This window comes from Schistocerca gregaria, chromosome 2, assembly GCF_023897955.1.
Source record: "Schistocerca gregaria isolate iqSchGreg1 chromosome 2, iqSchGreg1.2, whole genome shotgun sequence".
Taxonomy (NCBI): Eukaryota; Metazoa; Arthropoda; class Insecta; order Orthoptera; family Acrididae; genus Schistocerca; species Schistocerca gregaria.
The window spans coordinates 265,746,806-265,766,795 of NC_064921.1; the positions used below are offsets into that span (position 1 = coordinate 265,746,806).

The window sequence follows — 19,990 nt, forward strand, 5'->3', positions numbered from 1 at the left end:
ATTATCGATGCTGTGGGTGATTGGACCTATTATTAATTGCTACTGCATTTTTCTTTTGTTCATACATGATGTATATATGTTTTAGTTGTTTGTTAAATACAATTTTTACTGATTCCCCCATGTGGAATCTTTCTTAACAGAATGTACGTGACCCCTACATTCCTTCCAATGAATGATACTTGTGCATAAAAGAATGATAAAACAAATTATTACATAGGAGAGCACAACTACTGTGTAATTTTATTGCTTTATGCGCATGTGGAGAATGAGGCCAAGGGAAGATGTGGGTCTTGAAGATGGAATGGTGATCACAGTTACTTCATGAGAGAACAAACCTCCATGCGTGTGGTATAGGAGCTCCCTGAATCACTGGCCCATGTTCGAGAAGAAAGTTGGCCCTCAAATAGAAGCATGTAAATAGACACTGGCTGTATTGGCATTGAAGAAAAGGATTTATGAAATGATCTGCCATTCTGAACTTTTATTTTGAATTCAGACAGTGGAAACTCCAGGTAGGAATATCAGTAATGTAAGAAAAGATATTAAGTAGCAACAGGCACAATTAAAAGACACTTACATAAAGATTTTGGCCACAGTCTTCATCACTGAAAGAGAAACACGCACCATTCATATACTCCCCTCTACCACCAGCTTTTCTGAACTGCACAGATGGAAGTTATCCTTGCATCACATTTTCCGCTCCTGTAATTATCCTGGCCTCAACTATAGCAAAATACTGTGCCCACACCCTCCACCCAACAGTTTTCACCCCTTCTGTCATATCACATTCTCCCCATTCTTGTCTCCTTCACTGTTTGCACCCTCTGCTAATATACCCACCCATGTTTCTTCACTTTTCTCCAGTTTTGCTCTGTTTTTCCCCACCTCCCTGCCTCACATTCTCCTGATGCTGCAGCTGTTCCCTGTGCCCTTTGCTACTGCCCTGTGCTACTTTCTGCCCCCACCCTTACAGTGCTATCCCTTCCCCTTTCCCTTCCTGGCCCCTCCAAAGTTAGTTAGTTAGTTAGTTAGTTATATTACTTGTTCCATGGATCATGAACACGATTCTTTCGTAATGATGTGGAACGTGTCAAAGTACACAAGATTCATTTATCCCAAATAATCATTGTTAGTCTTATATACGGTACAATTGTTAATGCTTACTGTATTTCTTTGGCCTATGTCTAAAAATTCATCTATGGAGTAGGAGGAGTTGTCATTCAGGAATTCCCTTAACTTACTTTTGAATGCCGATTGGTTGTCTGTCAGACTTTTGATATTGTTTGGCAATTGACCAAAAATCTTTGTGGCAGTATAATTCACCCCCTTTTGAGCCAATGTCAAATTCAATGAACGGTAGTGAAGGTCACCCTGTCTCCTAGTATTGTAGCTGTGGACTGTGCTATTAATTCTGAAGTGATCTGGGTTACTAACAACAAATTTCATCAGGCTGTATATATATTGTGAAGCTACTGGCAATATCCCTAATTCTTTAAATAATTGTCTACAAGATGATCTTGGATGAGCCCCAGACATTATTCTGATAACACGTTTTTGTGCAATAAATACCTTCTTTCTTAGTGATGAATTGCCCCAAAAGATGATTCCGTAAGAAAGCAACGAATGAAAATATGCATGGTAAGCTAACTTACTGATGTGCTTGTCTCCAAAATTTGCAATGACACTAATAGCATAGGTAGCTGAGCTCAATCGTTTCAGTAGATTGTCAATGCGTGTCTTCCAGTTTAAATTCTGATCAATACAGACACCCAGAAATTTTGAACAATCTGCTTTAGCTAAAGATGTTCCCCCACACTCTATATTTATTTCCGGTATTATGCCTTTCCCTGTACTGAACTGTATGTACAGTGTTTTTTCAAAGTTCAATGATGCTTCCATCCCATGTGATAGTTCCACTCTGGTCTGAGCTGCCAGCGATGGTGGTCACGTGTGTGTGAGGTGTGCTTTCTTATGCGAATGAATGTTACGTGTATCTCTTTTGCTCATGAAGGCTGTGGCCAAAAGCTTTATGTAAGTGTCTTTTAATTGCGTCTGTCTGCAACTGAACATGTCTTCTTTACTGTAAATAGCAATCTCTCTTTTCATACATTGTTGTCATTTTGAATTAATTTCTCAATTGTAGTTTTTCCATGTTAGTTATGATCATTGAAGATTCAGAGATCACATTTTTTTTCCCTTTGTAAGATGGACATTTTTTCATGACAAAAAACCAACTAAGCTATTTTTAAGTTCAGATATAAAAATCTACAGGATATACCATGCATTCCAGACAGTTCATACTACAACCGAACATTGTTCAGCAATGCTATCACATGGTTTTCAGGAAACACATCCAAGCAGCTTTCATTTCACCATCCCCATTCAAATACTTGTGTGACTTGTCACTTAATAACAACCAGTCGAATAAAAGTGTGAAACCAGAGAAGTTGGGGTATACAGGTAAAAAAGGAACACCTACAAAATCAGCAAAAGCACAAAACCCCTTGAATATGATAAGAATAAATCTCAAATTCCATCAAGTTTGATCTACAGACCTGGTGTGTACATGCAGCAAGTGATATTCATGCCACCATTAACCCATTCTAATATGTTTTGCAACAGACAGTTGTCCAGCTACAATCCATAGAGATGTACTGGTGATACTTGCTAAACTTTTATCTGTTTGTGGAACTTAACTTTGTTTTGAAAGAGTTTTGTATGTTTTTTACCCAGTTTATGGAAATGAACCTTCTTTTTAACATTCCCATAAACATTTTTGTTTTCTACTAGAAAACATAGTTTTTGTGAGTGACATGCTGTCTAGATGAATTAACTGTTTAATTTGTATTTTGTTTTTGATCTATAATTTATTACCATAAGTTGAGGCCATCTTAGGTGTAACAGTGCAAGTGTTTTTGAGAGTTCGTATCAACAAATTGTATTGTGACACTGATGTTAGATTGTGAAAATATTAGTTGCAGGAATCATATATCTGTTCAATCTTTTAATTGTTGCATGAACCACTGAGTGTTCCTCAAACTATTTTGAGACAGTTTTGTAATGATAGAATGGTGCAGTATCTTGGTGGAAGTACAGGTTGTATGGGGGATGCTGTGAATGATGTATGAACGTAAATGTTCCTGTATTGCAGACTGGTGAGAGATGATGGCAAACATACTGGAAGCCCCATTTCACCTCTTGTAAACATCGCCACATGAGAATACGTCATCCACCTGCCTAAATGGTGCCAAGTTATCAAGCAGGATGTTCCGACTCTTGTCATTTTTCTTGCATCCATACAATGCCAGTGGCTTGCTCCAACATGTACAGGGTAGTTATAATTAAAGTTTTGCTACTTGATAGGACCTCCATGAAATACGAGTGATTGTGGGGCAATGAAACTTTTTGAAAACGTTTGTAAAGACATGCAAAAGAGAAATAATGAAAAAGCCACTGAAAGAAACACATTGTAATTTTCACATGATAGGGTACCATTCGTTAATTGTCCACCATATTTATGTTCCTGGTTACAAACAATACTCAGTGTGATGACCATCTGCATCCATGACAGCCTGGAACTGCACTGGAGATACCATTTCACAGCCAGAAGCATGTAGTAGGGACTGCCACACATCTTGCTAATGCCTAAGGCCAAGGCAAAGTTTCCAGATTTCTTTACCAAAAGTAAAGATGTGATTGCTGCTTAACCTTGAGACGTCTGTCAAGTAATGCCCATACTCATAGCTTAAGAAGCTGTCTTTTGGAGGCTAGAAGGGAAGTATAATCTTACATTTTGATCAGCAAAAGAGAATATAAATTTCCCAAGGTTCTGCCAATGCTGTCTGTTGAGAGATGAGTTGCTTCATCACACCTCAGTGCTTATGTGTGCAGTAACGTTATTTATGATGTGAATACACCACATTCAAGTAACTTAAACAGTATCACATCCTGTTAATGATACTGAGCAATTCTCAAATTAGATGAGATGAATTACTCAGAAATCTGTAATAATTCTGAAATGCTTGATCTTCATTTTTAGTGATTATTTTTTTACAACTTTATTAATTCAGGACATTGCCTCTAACATTCAGCTTAATAAATTATTGCCTTAACTTTTGAGCGATAAATCAGTTGATCAATTTTATTATAAACTAATTGTTTGTAAATTAAAATAATTTTTGTATTTGAATGTCATTAATAATTATGGTTGTTTACACCATTGTGCCCCCAATTATCATACCAGTACCCAGTGACCTCCAAGTCACATGAAGTACCTATTACATTCACCATGTTAATAATAATATCTTTCCAACACAACAAACATCTGGAATCTGATTGAACAAGAGTATACATTACATGCTGCTTTTATTGTGTTGTTCATTATATGGGCCATGAGCATATATGATATTAACACATGTACTAATGATGAGTGGGAAATTTACAAAGGCAATTTGTATTATTTGGACAGTGAATGCAAAAGTATGTTAACAAAAAATTTTCCATTGTAGTTTTAGAAGCTCCATGTCTGCTTTTATTCATCTACCATTGTCAAATTGTCATTTCATATGCCAGTATCTACTATCAGTGAACAGTTAGAAAATGGTCAGACTACAGAATAGAAAATCATAAACAAGCTCTGGCTGTATTGCTTTAACCTCATGGTAGTGTACTGAGCAACCATAATTTGCACCGTGTACATCACTTAGTCAAATTGATAGGCCTCCAGGTGTATTTGAAGTTAAGCTGACTGTTAAAGGGTGTGTGAGTGAAAATCCATGTATGAAGGGCATGTGAATAAAAATTCATATAATGAACAAGATCATTTAGGTGGTCTCTCAGGCTTCTGGTTGACTCAAAACTGAGGATCTATGGAGGGAAGCACTTTGAAGTTTTGAGTGTGTTCTTCTAGCTATTTGTAAACATTTAAAATCTTTTGATAACACATTTAATCCTGTTCAGAAATGGTATTTTCATGGAAAAAACGCACAACATATAAAAGTGAATGTGATCCGTGATAATGGATTCATAATGAAAATGCTCAGGAGTACTTTGCAATTGGGATTAATGATACTGGAGTATATACTTCCTGTAGTGGTTGCAGTGTTAACTAAAAAATCATTGCCAGAAATCTATCTGTCCTATGAAGAAGAAACAAGACTCATTGGAGAACATGGCCCTTCATCAGTCAAAGTATTTTCTATCACTGCTCTCTCAAACTGTAGGCTTCAGATGTCGAGTGTAACTGGCGATGAGTCTAGTTTCCGTCTGGTTTGTGTGAGGGTTGGGCTGGGACACTGCAGCCTGTCAGTTGGCCTTCAAGTATCATCATAGTTGACATTCATTTTTTACATTTTGCTAGTACGGTTCTCTGTAACTCTTTTTTCAGGTTAACAGAAAATCTGGTCCATGGTCAAATGTGACATGTGTTGCAATCAGCACGTGACATGTAGCTAACTGTTACACACATACTACATGGCACTGGCACAAGGTGTTCTCACGGGTAATTACCTTGCCTGAAAAATATGTATATTAAGAGAATGGAAAGTAGGAATGGCAAAATTTATGTGAACAAAAGTTTTGTACAGTGCAGAAGACTGCCCTAAAGGTTGGAGGAAAGAGCAGGATTTTCCAGCAAATTCTGCCTTGATGAAAAATCTCTCAAGAAAACTACAAAGGGTAGGTTGATTGTCAGGTTGAATTTCTACTTCTGTTGCACTGCAGTTATTAGTGCATTGACTTGTTAATCATTGTGAATGCTCACAAAAGAATGATTCAGTCACTTAAAAAATTCAGTGAAGTAAGTTATCTAATAATTTAAGCATAAGTTCAGATAGCACACAAAAATTTAAATCTTCTACCCCATTTACCCAATTATTAGGAAAAAAGAGGAACTATTTCCCATAATGCAAGAACTTGTCTTAAAATACATTTAAAATTTGATATACCATGATTCAGCTGTTACAGGTATGGTGACAAGGTAGGTCCTGTTGCAGATGTGCCATAGGATGTGAGATGATAGATCATACTATACTGTGGGTGACCTTTCTCCGCACAGCTGTCTTAGTAATTCCGTATGCTCACAACTCAATATGGCCATCTGCTAAGGCAGTGAGTTTGCCCTCTCACACAGAACGTCCATTCATGGCTGTCGATCTTGCCTTGTGATGGGACACTTCGCCACTGTGGTCGCTGACTACTGGTGCAGAACAATAGCTGCCCCTAATGAGGCTTCCTCTCACAGAGCTTCACCAGTCTTTGTCTGTCCCTTGTAGCATCCACTTTGGTTGCTGCTCTGCACCCGCATGAGGAACTGGTGCTTTTGTGATGCTACAAGAAGCAGGCATCGAACCGTCTTTACACCTGGCGTGCAATTGCTGTAGGTATTATGTTTTCACTTTACACTCCTGTGCAGACTATAAATTTTGCTTTGTGTCTTCATGCAGGTGTCATAGGTGTGGGTATCATGCTGTGAAAACTGGTTTGAGGCAACGATTTTCCCTTTCAGCCATTTCTACTGTGCATTTACATCTTGAGTGAGTGAATGATTTACATTTTGAACCTGAGGTCCTTTGTAGTACTGCAGCCATGTGCGAATCTGATCTTATGTGTTTGTAAGTTTGCATGTTACTTAATTCAATAAAGTAAGGAAAATTTCTGCAATACTAACTAATCCCATCTCAATAATCTGGTAGCAGACACAGTGCCTTGTGTTTCAGACAGAGTAGAGGCCAGAGTACCGACAAGCACTGTGTCAGAATCAGCCAGAGTGAAAAATAAAATGTAAGATGTGATATTGCAAGGTGAAGGAGAAACAGCCACCTGCATTATTAGTTAAAGTTTTTAATACTGTTGATTACAAAAAAAGCATAATTACAACTTCATGGTTATCAGTTTCAGCTGACTAGCGGCTGTCATTAGATCGTGGTTACTAAAGAGTAGATACCTAAGTACTGTGTTGGCCACAGCATAATCATTACTAAATGTAACTATTAAAAGGTTGGTCAAAGCATGACTGTTAATGTACAAAACCAGCAGAAAAAATCATTAGTCTCCTGTGGTTTTATATGCTACCAACATTTTTTGACCAGCCTTTTACTATCAGCGAGTTACAGTTAGTAAAGATAGTGTTGTGGCCAATATTGTACTTTGGTACTGGTTATTTAGTGAGGATGATCTGAATTTGATTGCTTGTCAACTAAAACTAGTATTCATGAAGTTTTAATTACAAAGGATGATTTCACTAAATGGGGGCAAAGTGCAGGAATTGATCTCTGAGAAGGTAAAGAGAAAGAAATGCCATATGGGCACAAGGCCAAAAATGCATTCCAAGGGTGGTATACTCACTTAAATGGGGAGATAAAATATATTTGAGTGTAGGTTTCAATGACTGAAAGCACACATGAGAACACACGAGACAAGTGGGAATGTTCTGTCTGTACTAGTCTATTAGCTCCACCTCTGAAGGGCAGTGATGTTGTTCATGATAGCATGATTCTCACACATTGGTACTACTAGGGGGCATCTGCTTCACTGCTGTTGCCAACTCACTCAGTCCTATTCACAGGTGAGGCTACCTTTAGAAAATACAGTGTTGCCAACCTTCACAACATTCACATGTGGGCTACAGAGAATCCCTATGGTATGGAGGCAGTGGTCCATCAGCACCGGTTCATCCTCAATGTGTGAGTGGGGATTATTGGTGACCAGCTCATGGGGCCAGTCATTCTTCTACAATGCTCTGCAGAAGAGGCATTTCTTCACTTCCTGTGGGTAACTCAGCCCTCCTTGCTGAAAGATGTGCTTTTGGTTGTATGTAGGATAATATGATTGCTACATGATGGTGTTCCAGGTCATTTCCAAATTTCTGCATGGAGGCATCTTGACAACACCTATCTTGGCCAATGAATCAGAGGGGGTGCTCCAGTGACATGACTTGCCTGATTGTAAGACCCCAAACCTTTATATTTCTACCTCTCAAGGCATGCAAGAAGTCAGATATGCAGAGCCTATACTGGAAACATACATTCAAATGGCCTGTGACACTGTTTGATTGCAGAACATCACATTGGAACATGGGTGACAGTTGCTGCTGCATCATGTTCGTGCATGCTTAGAAGCCTGTGGAAGGCACTTGGAACACCCTGTTTACCAGTGGTGTCTTAACAGCTTGTCATTCACTACATTGTAATGTACAGGCATGATGAATTAATAAATGCTCTGTAGCAAAGAGACCAGGCATTTCCAGCTGTATGTCCATAAGACCTTATCATCTCCTTACTTTCTCAAGATCATTTTTTGCAGTTTGTCATCATTCAGCAAAATCTCCCTGTATTTTATTGTGATCAAGACCATTAAAATATTTAACTGAGAAATAAAGATTGAAAAGGGGAAATATACACAAAAAAGGACCAAAGAAAATGATTGAGTAAGTAAATAAACAAGTTATTTTAAAGAATAATAAAAAAGGATATGGGGATTATATGTTAACAGATGTTAAGTCTATGAAAGTGACAGGGTGCAAATATTTGTTAGAGAGAAAAACCATTTCTCGAGCGTTCTGGGAAACTAGTGTCTGGTGGGAAGATCCAAATAGCTCATGTGGTGCAGCAGGCATTTGGGTCTTTTGAATAATGCTGCAGAGTATGTTCAGCAGTTGGGTCCTGTAAAAAAAAAAGGAAATTGATGTGGATGAATAGGAAAAACAAACCCATAATGTGTGGGTAAAGCATTAGTAGTGTCCTACTTGACACAGTCACATTTTTTAAATCTCTGGACATAATATTGCAAAGCAATTTTTTTTAGAGAGAGAGAGAGAGAGAGAGAGAGAGAGAGAGAGAGAGAGAGAGAGAATTTAAGGAAAGTGTGGATCGTATGTAAAGGGGACCTCATATAGGACGTCCGTGTAACTTACTCTTGAGTACTGCTCAAGTATTTTGGGACCCGCACCAGGTCGAATTAGCAGAAGATGTTGAAGAAATAAAGAGGTGGGCTGCTAGATTTGGTACAGGTAGGTTTGAACAGCGTATGCGTGTTACAGAGATGCAGTAGAAAGTTAAATGGGAATTTCTGGAAGGTCTTTTCAAGGAACACTATTGAGAAAATTTAGAGAATCGGTATTTGAAGCTGACTGCAGATGCCACCAACACACATTTTGTGCAAGGCCCATGTATTCTGGTAAAAAATGTGTGGCTTTACATGTTGTTGTATGTTTATATTGTTGGGCTTACGAGTGATGTGCCAGTAATAAGTGGTGATAGGTGGGGTAGTTTTGAAGTGGTAATGATTGTAGGAGTAAGAACACTGGTGTAAGGATAATGCTCTGGGAATGTCATAATGTCTGATAAGGATCTTAATGAGGTTAGGAGAGAAAGACTGCTGTGGTTGGTATGGTGAGGGGATCTGTTGCAGACTGTGATTCAAGAAAATCATAGCTGTGCGTTACAATTGGATAGTTAAAAGTGGTGGCAGGAGAAAACACACATAAAAGTTAAGGAAATGTGCAAGCTGTTGGAGGTAGCATCCTCTTATTTGATTGAAGGGGAAGGAAGATGAATAAAGGAACAGGACCTCCTAGTTTTAAGAAATGGGGAGAGTTATGGAGAAGTCACTCAAAACCCCAGGTCAGGGGAGCCTTACTTGATGGGATGAGAAGGAAAGACTTTAGTTAGTTTCATCAACTTTTACCATATCCTTACCTGAGATAGATGACAGTTCAGATAATCATAGTAAACTTTAAAACTTGTTCATGTTATTTTTTCGGGTTTGATTATTAGTGGCTATTGTGAATGAACTAAGTGCACAGTTCATGAGCACACTGATAAATTAAATAATATTTTCTGCACCAACTGTCATCAAATATCCCCTATGACATTTGTTTCCTTTAGATAAGAACATGTTCATATATAAACTCTGAAAGTACATGGTGTTCAAAGAACTTTGCTGTTTCCATATCAGTCAAAGTTGCCTGAATGCTGTCTAAATACCACAGATGTATGAAATTAGATGAGATAAATCATTACTGTAACAGAAGAATCAATACTGTTTGTGGAAACGAAAGCAATAATAGTAATAAAAAATGTTATGTATGCTGAAGAGATAGTGAAAATTAAAGGTCAAAAAGAAAATAAAATAAAATAAAATAAAAGGAAGAGTGATGCATTATGAAATGAGAGAAAGGCACAGACAGTGATAGTAGCAAAGAAAGATAGGAAGGAAACATTAAAGGAAGATGAAAGGTAGCAGAGCATTCAGAGAGTAGCTAGCCACACATGAGCAGGTTTTAGCAACAAGCCTCAGACATATCTGATGGATTCTGTAAAACTCGCAGGCCTTGCTTGCATGTTAGTGGGTGCACAACCTGCAGGACATTACCTGCAAGTTCTAGGAACCAGAGATCCCTCTGCCCCAGTTGGACATACAAGTGGATTTCTGTGGTGGGCAACATTCAGAATGTCCATGAGTTTTCTTGTTGTTTTCAGGTTACAGGAAGTTTTTAGCTGCAATAATTTAGTGAAGGGATGGCCCAGTGACCACATCAAGAAGCTTATACAATTTTACTGTTAAATAACTTGTTGGTGAAAGTTGACACATGAACATTGAACAAACAAGAACATAAAAAACAGGGCACACATAGATATGGTTGAAACATTTCTAGATGGTATTCCAAATGTAGACCAAAGTATTACAAAATCTAAACTGTAAGATTTGAAATAAATATAATAAGAAAGAAAGAAGAAAAAATATAATAAGAAAGAAATTTTTCATTTGTGTTGTCATACTATTTGAGGTTGTTTTATAATTACTGAAGGTATTTTAAATCCAATTTGCAGCTACAGTACAGGAAGCAACAGTGCCAAATGAGGGAATACTTCAAAAACGGGCAAGTGGATGGTGTTGAGCAAAAATCGGGCACAAATTATCCAAGCAGACTCAACATCTTATGTAATAAACTGTTTTTACATGTACAAAGCAAACCATATTGTATGTTTCACTACAGACTACTGCTGATGTTTTATTTCAATAAAACAAAATGTGTTGGGTGACAAAAATATCCATTTTCTTGTAACTGTACAGGTGGATTTAAAATACTTTTAATAATGTCAGGAAAGAGCTCAGAAGATTTTTGACCTTTTGAAAGAATCATAGAGGGGAGTGGGCAAGGATTAATTGTATAAACCAACACTATGGTGAGTGCCAATAAAATGTTGCTTCTACTATGTTAATTATTGTTTTACCCATAACTGGGTTAAGCCCATTATTTTACATGTATCATGAACTACTGTACTCTACAAAGGATCAAGAATATCCACTACCTATCATATCAAACCATGACATTTCTCAGAAGAATGCCCACAATTCTCAATCATTGTCTGGAATGTTGTCTTTCAGCTATCCATTTTTTGATCCATTTTGCGTTATTTTTCTTTTGAGAACTATGTTAGTACATAGTGTACAAAATGCTGGCAATTGCCACAGTTTTCTTCCTGCTGTCATCCATAATAACTTCTTCTCGAAAATATAAATGAGATCCAAAATTTGAAAATGTACTACAATAAAATAATTTCTTTAGAAGGCCATACAGTAAATAATACTTGCAGTGGACACAGTTGCAACTCCTGAAATCCATTGCCTGTGGCCACTGGTTTGTTGAGCATGTTCTGGAGCCCCGGGTCCATGGGTAAGTCATGAAAATCTGTTAATTTATGCCATACACAAAGGGACCTGGTCTCTGGGCTTGCACGTTTATGGGAAACGTTGGGCCTTAGGTCAGCAGGCTGGATCTGTCAAAAATGTCTGCGGAACTGGCCTGTGGTTGTGGCTCATCACAGAAATAGGCTTGTATGGTGCCAGATAATAAAAAGTGATACAATTGAAGCTGCATTAGAACATTCTGAAAAACAGACAAAAAATTACAGCAGCTATCCAGAGTAATAAAATTTGATCCTGTATTACTGTTGAGACAATAATATTGAATACAAGGATTTTTTAACTGAAGAACATTGATACAGACTGTGTCCATCATTAAAAAGCTGTCCATGTATCTGTGATTGGTGATTCAACACCTGAGGTCACACTCTAAAATGTTAGAATTTTCAACATTTGCTTTCTCTTGCCTTACTACATTTTGGGGATCTGTTCTGATTCTTGATTCAGTTTTGTTGTCTTTCACATTTATAATTTCTTCTTGAATTCCAGAAAAAGGAACTTTTATTTTGAAATATGATTAGCAACAACGTTTTTATAAGCCAGATATAATGCACCAATACAGTGAAGAGGAGTGTTTTGATCTTTGTTCATATGTGAGATTTACCATACCTTTTTGATCTGAATTATATGAACATCAGTGCTTTATTGTCCCATTTGCAAATTTTGATTACAAACTGTTTACTGAATGGCCTCCAGCATAACAGACAATAATTTATAGGATGTATCTGTTGCTATTTACTTTGGTAAAAAGTAGTAGTTTTACATTAATGAGGGTAATTAAAATACTCCAGTGGAGTTTTAAGCATTTTTTTTCAGTACAAAAATTTCTTCTAAGCCTTGGTGAAGCTACACAGGTGATCTGTACCAGTGATCTTAATGCTGACAGGACAGCAAACATTAACAGTCAATATTTTTGTTTTCATTGTGTTAAATATATGGATCTCCTTGTTCCATGTAAGCCTTGTATTGTTTGTTGTCCCCATATGAAATAATCAGTGCCAAAACCCACATTGTAGAAATTACTTCCTGATCTTTCTCAGATATGTATTGTACTTGGCTTCTAATATAGTAGATATTGCTTTAAATTCATTTTTTTAATCCCATGTAATTTAAAGTATTTCTGTTTTAAACAAACATTAGTACTAGTGTGCTGTAATTCATCAACTACCTCCAATAACCTTTCTCTTCTTGCACTTGTGCATGTCAGTTCCTGTCTTTAAAGTCTACTAGAATTCTGCTAGTATATTATTGTTAATGTCCATTCAACAAATAAATTGTAAATTTTATAGTCAAATTAATTTGGAAGTAAGCCTCTGCATAAAATTATAAACTCTTATCGGAAGTTTTTTTATTTATAGGAAATCAACATTTACAGTTAACATACACAGAAGACTATCAAACAAAAATTCAGCACTTACTTTGTATGTATTACTTTTTCTAATTGTGGTATTACAGAATTTTCTCTGTTTGTTTCCTTAGAGCTGTTCTGATCTTCCTCATAGCGTGTGTCAACTGTCATTTGGCAGTAACCACCTTCACAAGTATAATACTGTAATTCAAACCTGTCAAAAATGTAGTTATTAAATTACTAATGTTACATAAAACTCTAAGTTAGAAACTTATTTCATACTATTTTGTATTTTACAATATCAATAAATCAGAAAGTTGTGTTTTTGTATTCATTTAGGTTCAGTAATGAACATTTTTCAATGAAAAGAAAATTTTTACCTTCTCTCTGCATGGTAGTTGCGTAGCAGTTCACGGTTGGTACTGAAAATAACACCATAATGACCTGCACATCTAATGACCCATACGGGAAGAGATGGTGTCTTTAGTCGAGAACCAGGTTTTCTAGATTCGTCATCACTCCCTGTAGCTTCATCCCAAAGAAGACCTACTTCTGTCCGAGCCAGCACTCCAAATTGTGGTAATGCCTGTAAGAAGAATATATTTGAACAATACAATGTGTGTATAAAGAACTGGAGCAAATTAGTATTAGGAAATGTGTTGGCTTCTGCTGTGCTACTTAAAAATTGATAATCTTTCAAATTACAGACGATCATTGAAAATGTAAATTGGAATAATTTCAGATGTAGAAAACATAAGTGAACATCCACTTTACAGTTGCATTTAATATTGAAAATCAATACTAATGTGAGGACACAATAAAACACAGTATTAATGAACTTATTTTCTCCTTTTAAATAAAATTAAACTAAAAATTTGGCAAAAACAAAGTAGTGGTAGGTGGTTTGGAGAGTGAGTTATTACAGCAGTTCAGAGAGTTCAGTGACTTCACAAGAATACTTTACAGCCTTGCCAAGTAAAATGGACTTGGCAGTGTGGTCAGTCTTCAATTTTAAAATCTTTTGTGCTACAGAAAAGTTGTCCAGAGTTTTTCGGCATGAAGTCACACTACCTGTGAAATTCAGGGCTGTTGTCATACAGCACACATTTTTAATCGTTCTGAAACTCAGTAATAACATAATACATGTACATTTTTTTGGAATTGTATGGTTGTAACATACATTCTGAATGGGGTAATATGAAATTGCACGTCAAAAGAAAGGTGGTGGTAGTGGTACAATTTTTGCAGCAAAAGAAGCCATTATGGGAATTTCTGAACAACAGAGTAGGGCTGAATTCAGTAACAAAAAGGAAGTACAAAGTATAAGCTTACATGATTTTAGAGTTCAAAGGGAAGAGGAAATGGGACGTCGAGGCTATCTTTCAGAAAATGGACCAGGTACAGAAGAATGGAAACCAGATGAATGCATGTCAGTGAAAGACATGTTATTCTAGTTGGGCATCTAGTTGGACATCTGGGCGCACATGAGCTGGATATCCTTTCATTGTTCTATTTTCTTCCATGGTCTCTTTTTCTTTCTATCTGCAGGGAAAAATGTAGGGGGTTTCCTGTGCTTTAGGAAACTTCACAGTGAAGTGACTGTGCACACTCAAGTGGAAAAGTTCTTCCTTTCCTTGTTCTATTCTCTTCCTCTCTTATTTTTAATCTATAGTTGTTTGTCCTCCAAGTGTTTATCTAGCCATCAGAGAATTTTTCATGATGTAATTGGTAGAGATGTTGTAGAAATGAAAAACACAAACAACAAAGTGTGAAGTATCCAGAAGTATATGTAAAAGATTGTGAAGGTAGCAAGTGAAACATAGTGTACCGGTGGGATGCAAGTGAATAATCATCAACAACCAGTCTTTCCATCTCAGACCACCTAGTAAGTGTCCCCTGTCCTGGGATTCAGGATGACTTTCCTGTAACTCTTCTAAACCTCACCATTCCTTTTTCTTTATCCCTCTTCCTTTCCCTTCAACTCCTCTGCAGGAAGAAGGAATCACTGGCCCCAAATGTTTGCAAGTTTTCACACCTTTTATATGCTTTTCCAGCCACTGCTTGGTGAGTAGATTTTGTAAGTAGCTGTCTAGTTTTCTGACTACTGGACTGGAAAATGTTACCAACTCCTGAAACAACCACTGGTTATCTCTGCAACAAGACAGCAATACACTTCAAGATTTGCTGCTCACACGAAACACAAAATCATTACACATTAAATTTCTATAGAAACAAATGGAATTTATTGGCTTCAGTGTATCTCACCAAGTCCATGACTTTTAATAAAAACCATCTCCAGCTAGATAATGCATCCACACTCTGCTATAAAGCTTCTTACTACTGTGCATCCCACACTTATAAAACTGTAGTACTTCCTGGAAAAAATTGGAAAATGACAAAATGAAATCCCATTCCTGTGCACTGGAATGCACTTCATTTCTTATAGTCCCTCTGTCTTTGAAAAGCAATCTGGATCAACTTGAGTGATTATGAAAAATCACTCACTGAAAACCACTGGCCATCATGTGAAAGCCACAGGCCTAAGCTGGCCTTGAAAGCTGACCACAACACATTTACGAGGACTATGGAAAGATTGGCCCATCACCGCCAGGGTGGACAAAATCCATTCAACCATGGGATACTGGAAACTGGCCCTGGCATCCACTATAACGAAAGGGACAAACCACAGGTGCAGCTGTGAAATGATATGTTACAAATTTATTTCTGCTGCAGAGTTAAAGATTCATTCCATAAGCAATCCCCTTGGTTGTGGCTAAGCCATTTCTCTGAAACTCAATTCTCCCAGGATTGTGTAAAGAAACATCATTTAGGCTATTTTGCCAAAATGAAAAGATTGATACCACTTTCGATTTTGAAGTGTTTTGTTAGCATTTCAGTGTTGCAAGGTATGATACATGTCTACTGATGAAGTACATGATACATTGTAGCTGTTACAGCAACAGTAATAGTGTTTACTATTTATAGATAATTAGAACATTCCTGACAGTCAATACTTGTAAACGCAATATTCCATAAAGTTGGTCATCTTGTTAAATTCAATTCAAAATAGGGAAGAATAAGAGAGGACATAATTTTGAAGATAAATGAACATCATCTTTCTGTTGTTTAATTTGTTAAAGTCAGCCAATTTCATCAAAACTTGAAACATCATGAAATTTTATTTAAGTTATTCAAAGCCACAATTTATTATCCATTAATTAAGTACTTACCATTTGATTATGAAAATTTAATTGGTCTTGCAAAAAACATTTTTACCTTTTGTAATATCACAATAAATGCAGTATGTGAGGGAGGGTAAAAAGTCATGTCTGGATTGCTTAGTCAGTAACAGCATTTCCCTTGAATGGCAAGGCTCCAGGTTTGAGTCCTGGCATGATGCAGAGTTTTAATCTGCTACCAAGTTTAACTTTCTGTATTTACTGTATGGTGGCCTATAGAATACATACATATAAGTGTAGGTGTAGAATATGCCTTTTTGTTTTCTTTGAAATTTTTCTTGCCAGCACACTTGGGCATTATTTTCAATCACCGTTTTTGAAATAGAAAGTTAATTAAAAATGCTCATGAATGAAAGTTAAGAATTTCGTAATATTTCCATCTGAATTTCTTTTAAGCTTTCATTGACCTATTACAGCTAATTATAACCTTTTAACTAAACGTATGATGACCAGACAAAGAAAGAAATCAGTGTGGTGTCTGTTTTGGATCTTGTTGCTGAAGGAGTGTGCTATGTGATATTTAGTGAGAGCAAAGTGCACTTTTATAAACAGTGATATGATAAGATAGTTTACAAATTATTATTTGGTATACTTGCAATATTGCTTCACTCACATAATGGTCTTCATCTCCTACATAAATGACCCCATTGTGAAGATAAGGTGTGGCTCGGCCAGTGAGTAGAAGCATAATAACACAGTGAGAACCCTCTTCTGCTGCTCCCATTAGGAAAGCTTTGTCATTGTCTAGATCTTTCATCACCCTGCATCAAAAACCGGCACATTATTTTATTTGCATAAAACTGTGTGCAGAATTTATTCATAAATTCTCTCAGAAATTAGGATATATATACTATTTTCTTAAGATCTCAGAGGTGAAGGTTACTTCATTGACAGATGTAATGAGGAAGGAGAGGGGGGGGGGGGGGGGAAGGAGGAATATAGTGTAGGGAGAAACGTAAGATGGAAGTAGCATTTGTAATGCTATCTGTGATTTTCAGAGCATATTTCATACAGTCATGATATTTACATGTCCTGTAATACTAACTTGCTTGGTCCACGGGAGAGCACAGCACTGTACAGCAGAAGCATCATTCCTGGTCCTGTCTCTTCCTGAAACTAAGAAATTTCCATTTTTAACATTAAATAGACAGAAGTGGCAGTCCTGATGAGTAATTTTTTCCTGCAAAGTCACCAACTGCATTTAACACTAAAAGAACAAGAATTTTTTAAACATTAACAACACTGTCATCCTTAGTTGCAACTTTTCTTTTACACTTCACCTTCACATTATTGACCAGCAATAGGTACTCATTGTTTACTGATCATACTTGTTAAAAAGGATGTTTCTTAATCATGGTATAAAGTTGCCTGGAGATTTAAAAGTAATCAGAACGTTTCTTCAGACTATCAATGAGAGATGACAGAGATCTGAAAAAGCAGTAAGAGACAGCAAAGTGTCAAATGTTCACACTTTCAACATAGAAATTGGTTTTCCCTCTTTTACAACTAAACCACAGCACTTCTCATGTCTTTAAACTCACAGACCTGGAAAACGCTTATCACGTTAGTTTTTCCCTTATGTTTAAAGGTGTTGCACCATGGTTTGGAGTCCACATCAAACTTTAGGTTTAAGGTAGTTTTACCATTAAAGGTGTTTGATTCCCCAAGAAATAAAATTTCATTTGTACCCTTTCCTTCCCTTCAGATAATCCTACAGTGGCTTTATTCAAATGTTTAAGTAGTGGTGGCGATTCCTTCATTATTGTGTACTTCTATGTATGCAGGAAATGTTGCCAGTTACTGTACAACTATAACACTAATAAGGTATTATAACTAATATGTGCTCTGATGCTTGATGAGGAGGTGGTATTATTTTCTATTTCTGTGGCTCTGATAGAAATTAGAATTAATGTCTGTGATTTTATCTTCTGTTCTTAAGGCCTAATATTTAACATTTACATCTGTACTCTGCAAACCACCATGATGTTTATGGCAGAGGGTACATCCCACTGTACCAGTTATTGTTTTTTTTTCCCGTTCCACACACATATGAAGCACAGGAAGAAAGATTGTCTGAATGCCTCTGTGCTTGCAGTAATTATTTTAATCTGATCCTCATGATCTCTATGTGAGCAATACATAGGGGATTGTTTTGTCTATTCCTAGGGTCATCATTTAAATCCGGTCTTGAAACTTTAATAGACTTTCTCAGGATAGTTACGTCTGTCATCAAGAGTGTTCTGGTTCAGTTCATTCAGTATCTTTATGACACTCACCCATGGATTAAACAAACATGTGACTGTTCATGTTGCCCTTCTATGTGTACATTCAACATCTCCTGTTAGTTCTTTTTGGTCTGGGTCCCCCACACTTGAGCAATATTCTAGAATGAATTAGTGATTTGTAAGCAATTTCCTTTGTAGACTGATTCCATTTCCCCCATATTCTAACAATAAACCAAAGTCTACCACATGCTTTATCTATGACTATCCATTTTATATCCCTACAAAGTGTTACACTTAGGTGTTTGAGTTGGCTAATTCCAGCAGTGACTCATTGATATTATGGTCATAGGATTTTATGATTTTACATTTCTGAACATTTAAGGGAAGTTGCCAATCTTTGCACCATTTGAAAATCTTATCAAGATCTGGATGAATATTTATGCAGCTTCTTTCAGGTAGTATTTCATTATAGATGACTGCATCATTTGTGAACAGCCTGATGTTACCATTAATATTGTCTGCAAGGTCATTAATATATAACATGAACTGCAAGGGACTGAACACACTTCCCTGGGGAACACCCAAAGTAACTTGTACATCTGACAATAACTCTCCATCCAAGATAACATGTTGCATCCTCCCAACAAAAAAGTCCTCAGTCCAGCCACAAATTTCACTTGGTACCCCATATGATCATACTCTTGACAACAAGCATAGGTATGGTACTGAATCAAATGCTTTTTGCAAATCAAGAAATACTGCATCTACCTGACTGCCTTCATCAAAACCTTTCAGTATGTCATGTGAGAAAAGTGTGAGTTGAGTTTCACGTGATTGATGTTTCAGAATCCCCACTCTTTGGCACTGAGGAGGTCATTCTGTTCAAGGTACCTCATATTCTATGAGCTCAGAATATGTTCTAAGATTTTACAACAACTCAGTATCAAGGATATTGGACAGTAGTTTTGTGGATCACTTCCACTACCCTTCCTGTTTATTGGTGTGACCTCAAGAACTGGACACTATTTTTTGTACAGGTGATCTATGATAGATTATAGTTAGAAGAGCAGCTAATTCAGCCACAAATTCAGTATAGAATCTGACAGGGATTGCATCAGAACCTGGAGATTTGTCCAATTTTGACAATCATCTGTTTCTCAACACCACTGACACTAATACTTATTTCATTCATCTTTTCAGTCGTATGAGGATTAAGGTGGGTCAATTCTCCCAGGTTTTCCTTTGCACAGAAACATTTGAAAATGGAATTAAGCAATTCAGCTTTCACTCTGCTACTTTTAATTTCAGTTCTTGCCATATTTGCTAGGGACTGTACACTAACTTTGGTACTGCTAACAGCCATTACATATGATCAGAATTTCTTTGTGTTCTGTGAAAGATCATTTGACAATATTCTGCTACAGTAGTCATTGAAGGCATCACACATTGCTCTCTTGACAGCCAAATGCATT

At 36.8% G+C, this 19,990-nt stretch overlaps 1 protein-coding gene across 1 annotated transcript in view; it reads right to left on the bottom strand.

The window, feature by feature from the left end:
* Window positions 1-13,120: 13,120 nt before the first annotated feature.
* LOC126335740 (inactive ubiquitin carboxyl-terminal hydrolase MINDY-4B) overlaps window positions 13,121-19,990 on the bottom strand; it is a 130,341-nt gene continuing 123,471 nt past the window's right edge. Inside the window, exons 6-9 of the mRNA XM_049999197.1 lie at window positions 17,339-17,409; window positions 16,907-17,054; window positions 13,435-13,640; window positions 13,121-13,268 (exon numbers count right to left, since the gene is read on the bottom strand). Coding sequence (XP_049855154.1) covers window positions 13,121-13,268; window positions 13,435-13,640; window positions 16,907-17,054; window positions 17,339-17,409 — 573 coding nt within the window. The remainder of the gene's footprint in view (window positions 13,269-13,434; window positions 13,641-16,906; window positions 17,055-17,338; window positions 17,410-19,990) is intronic.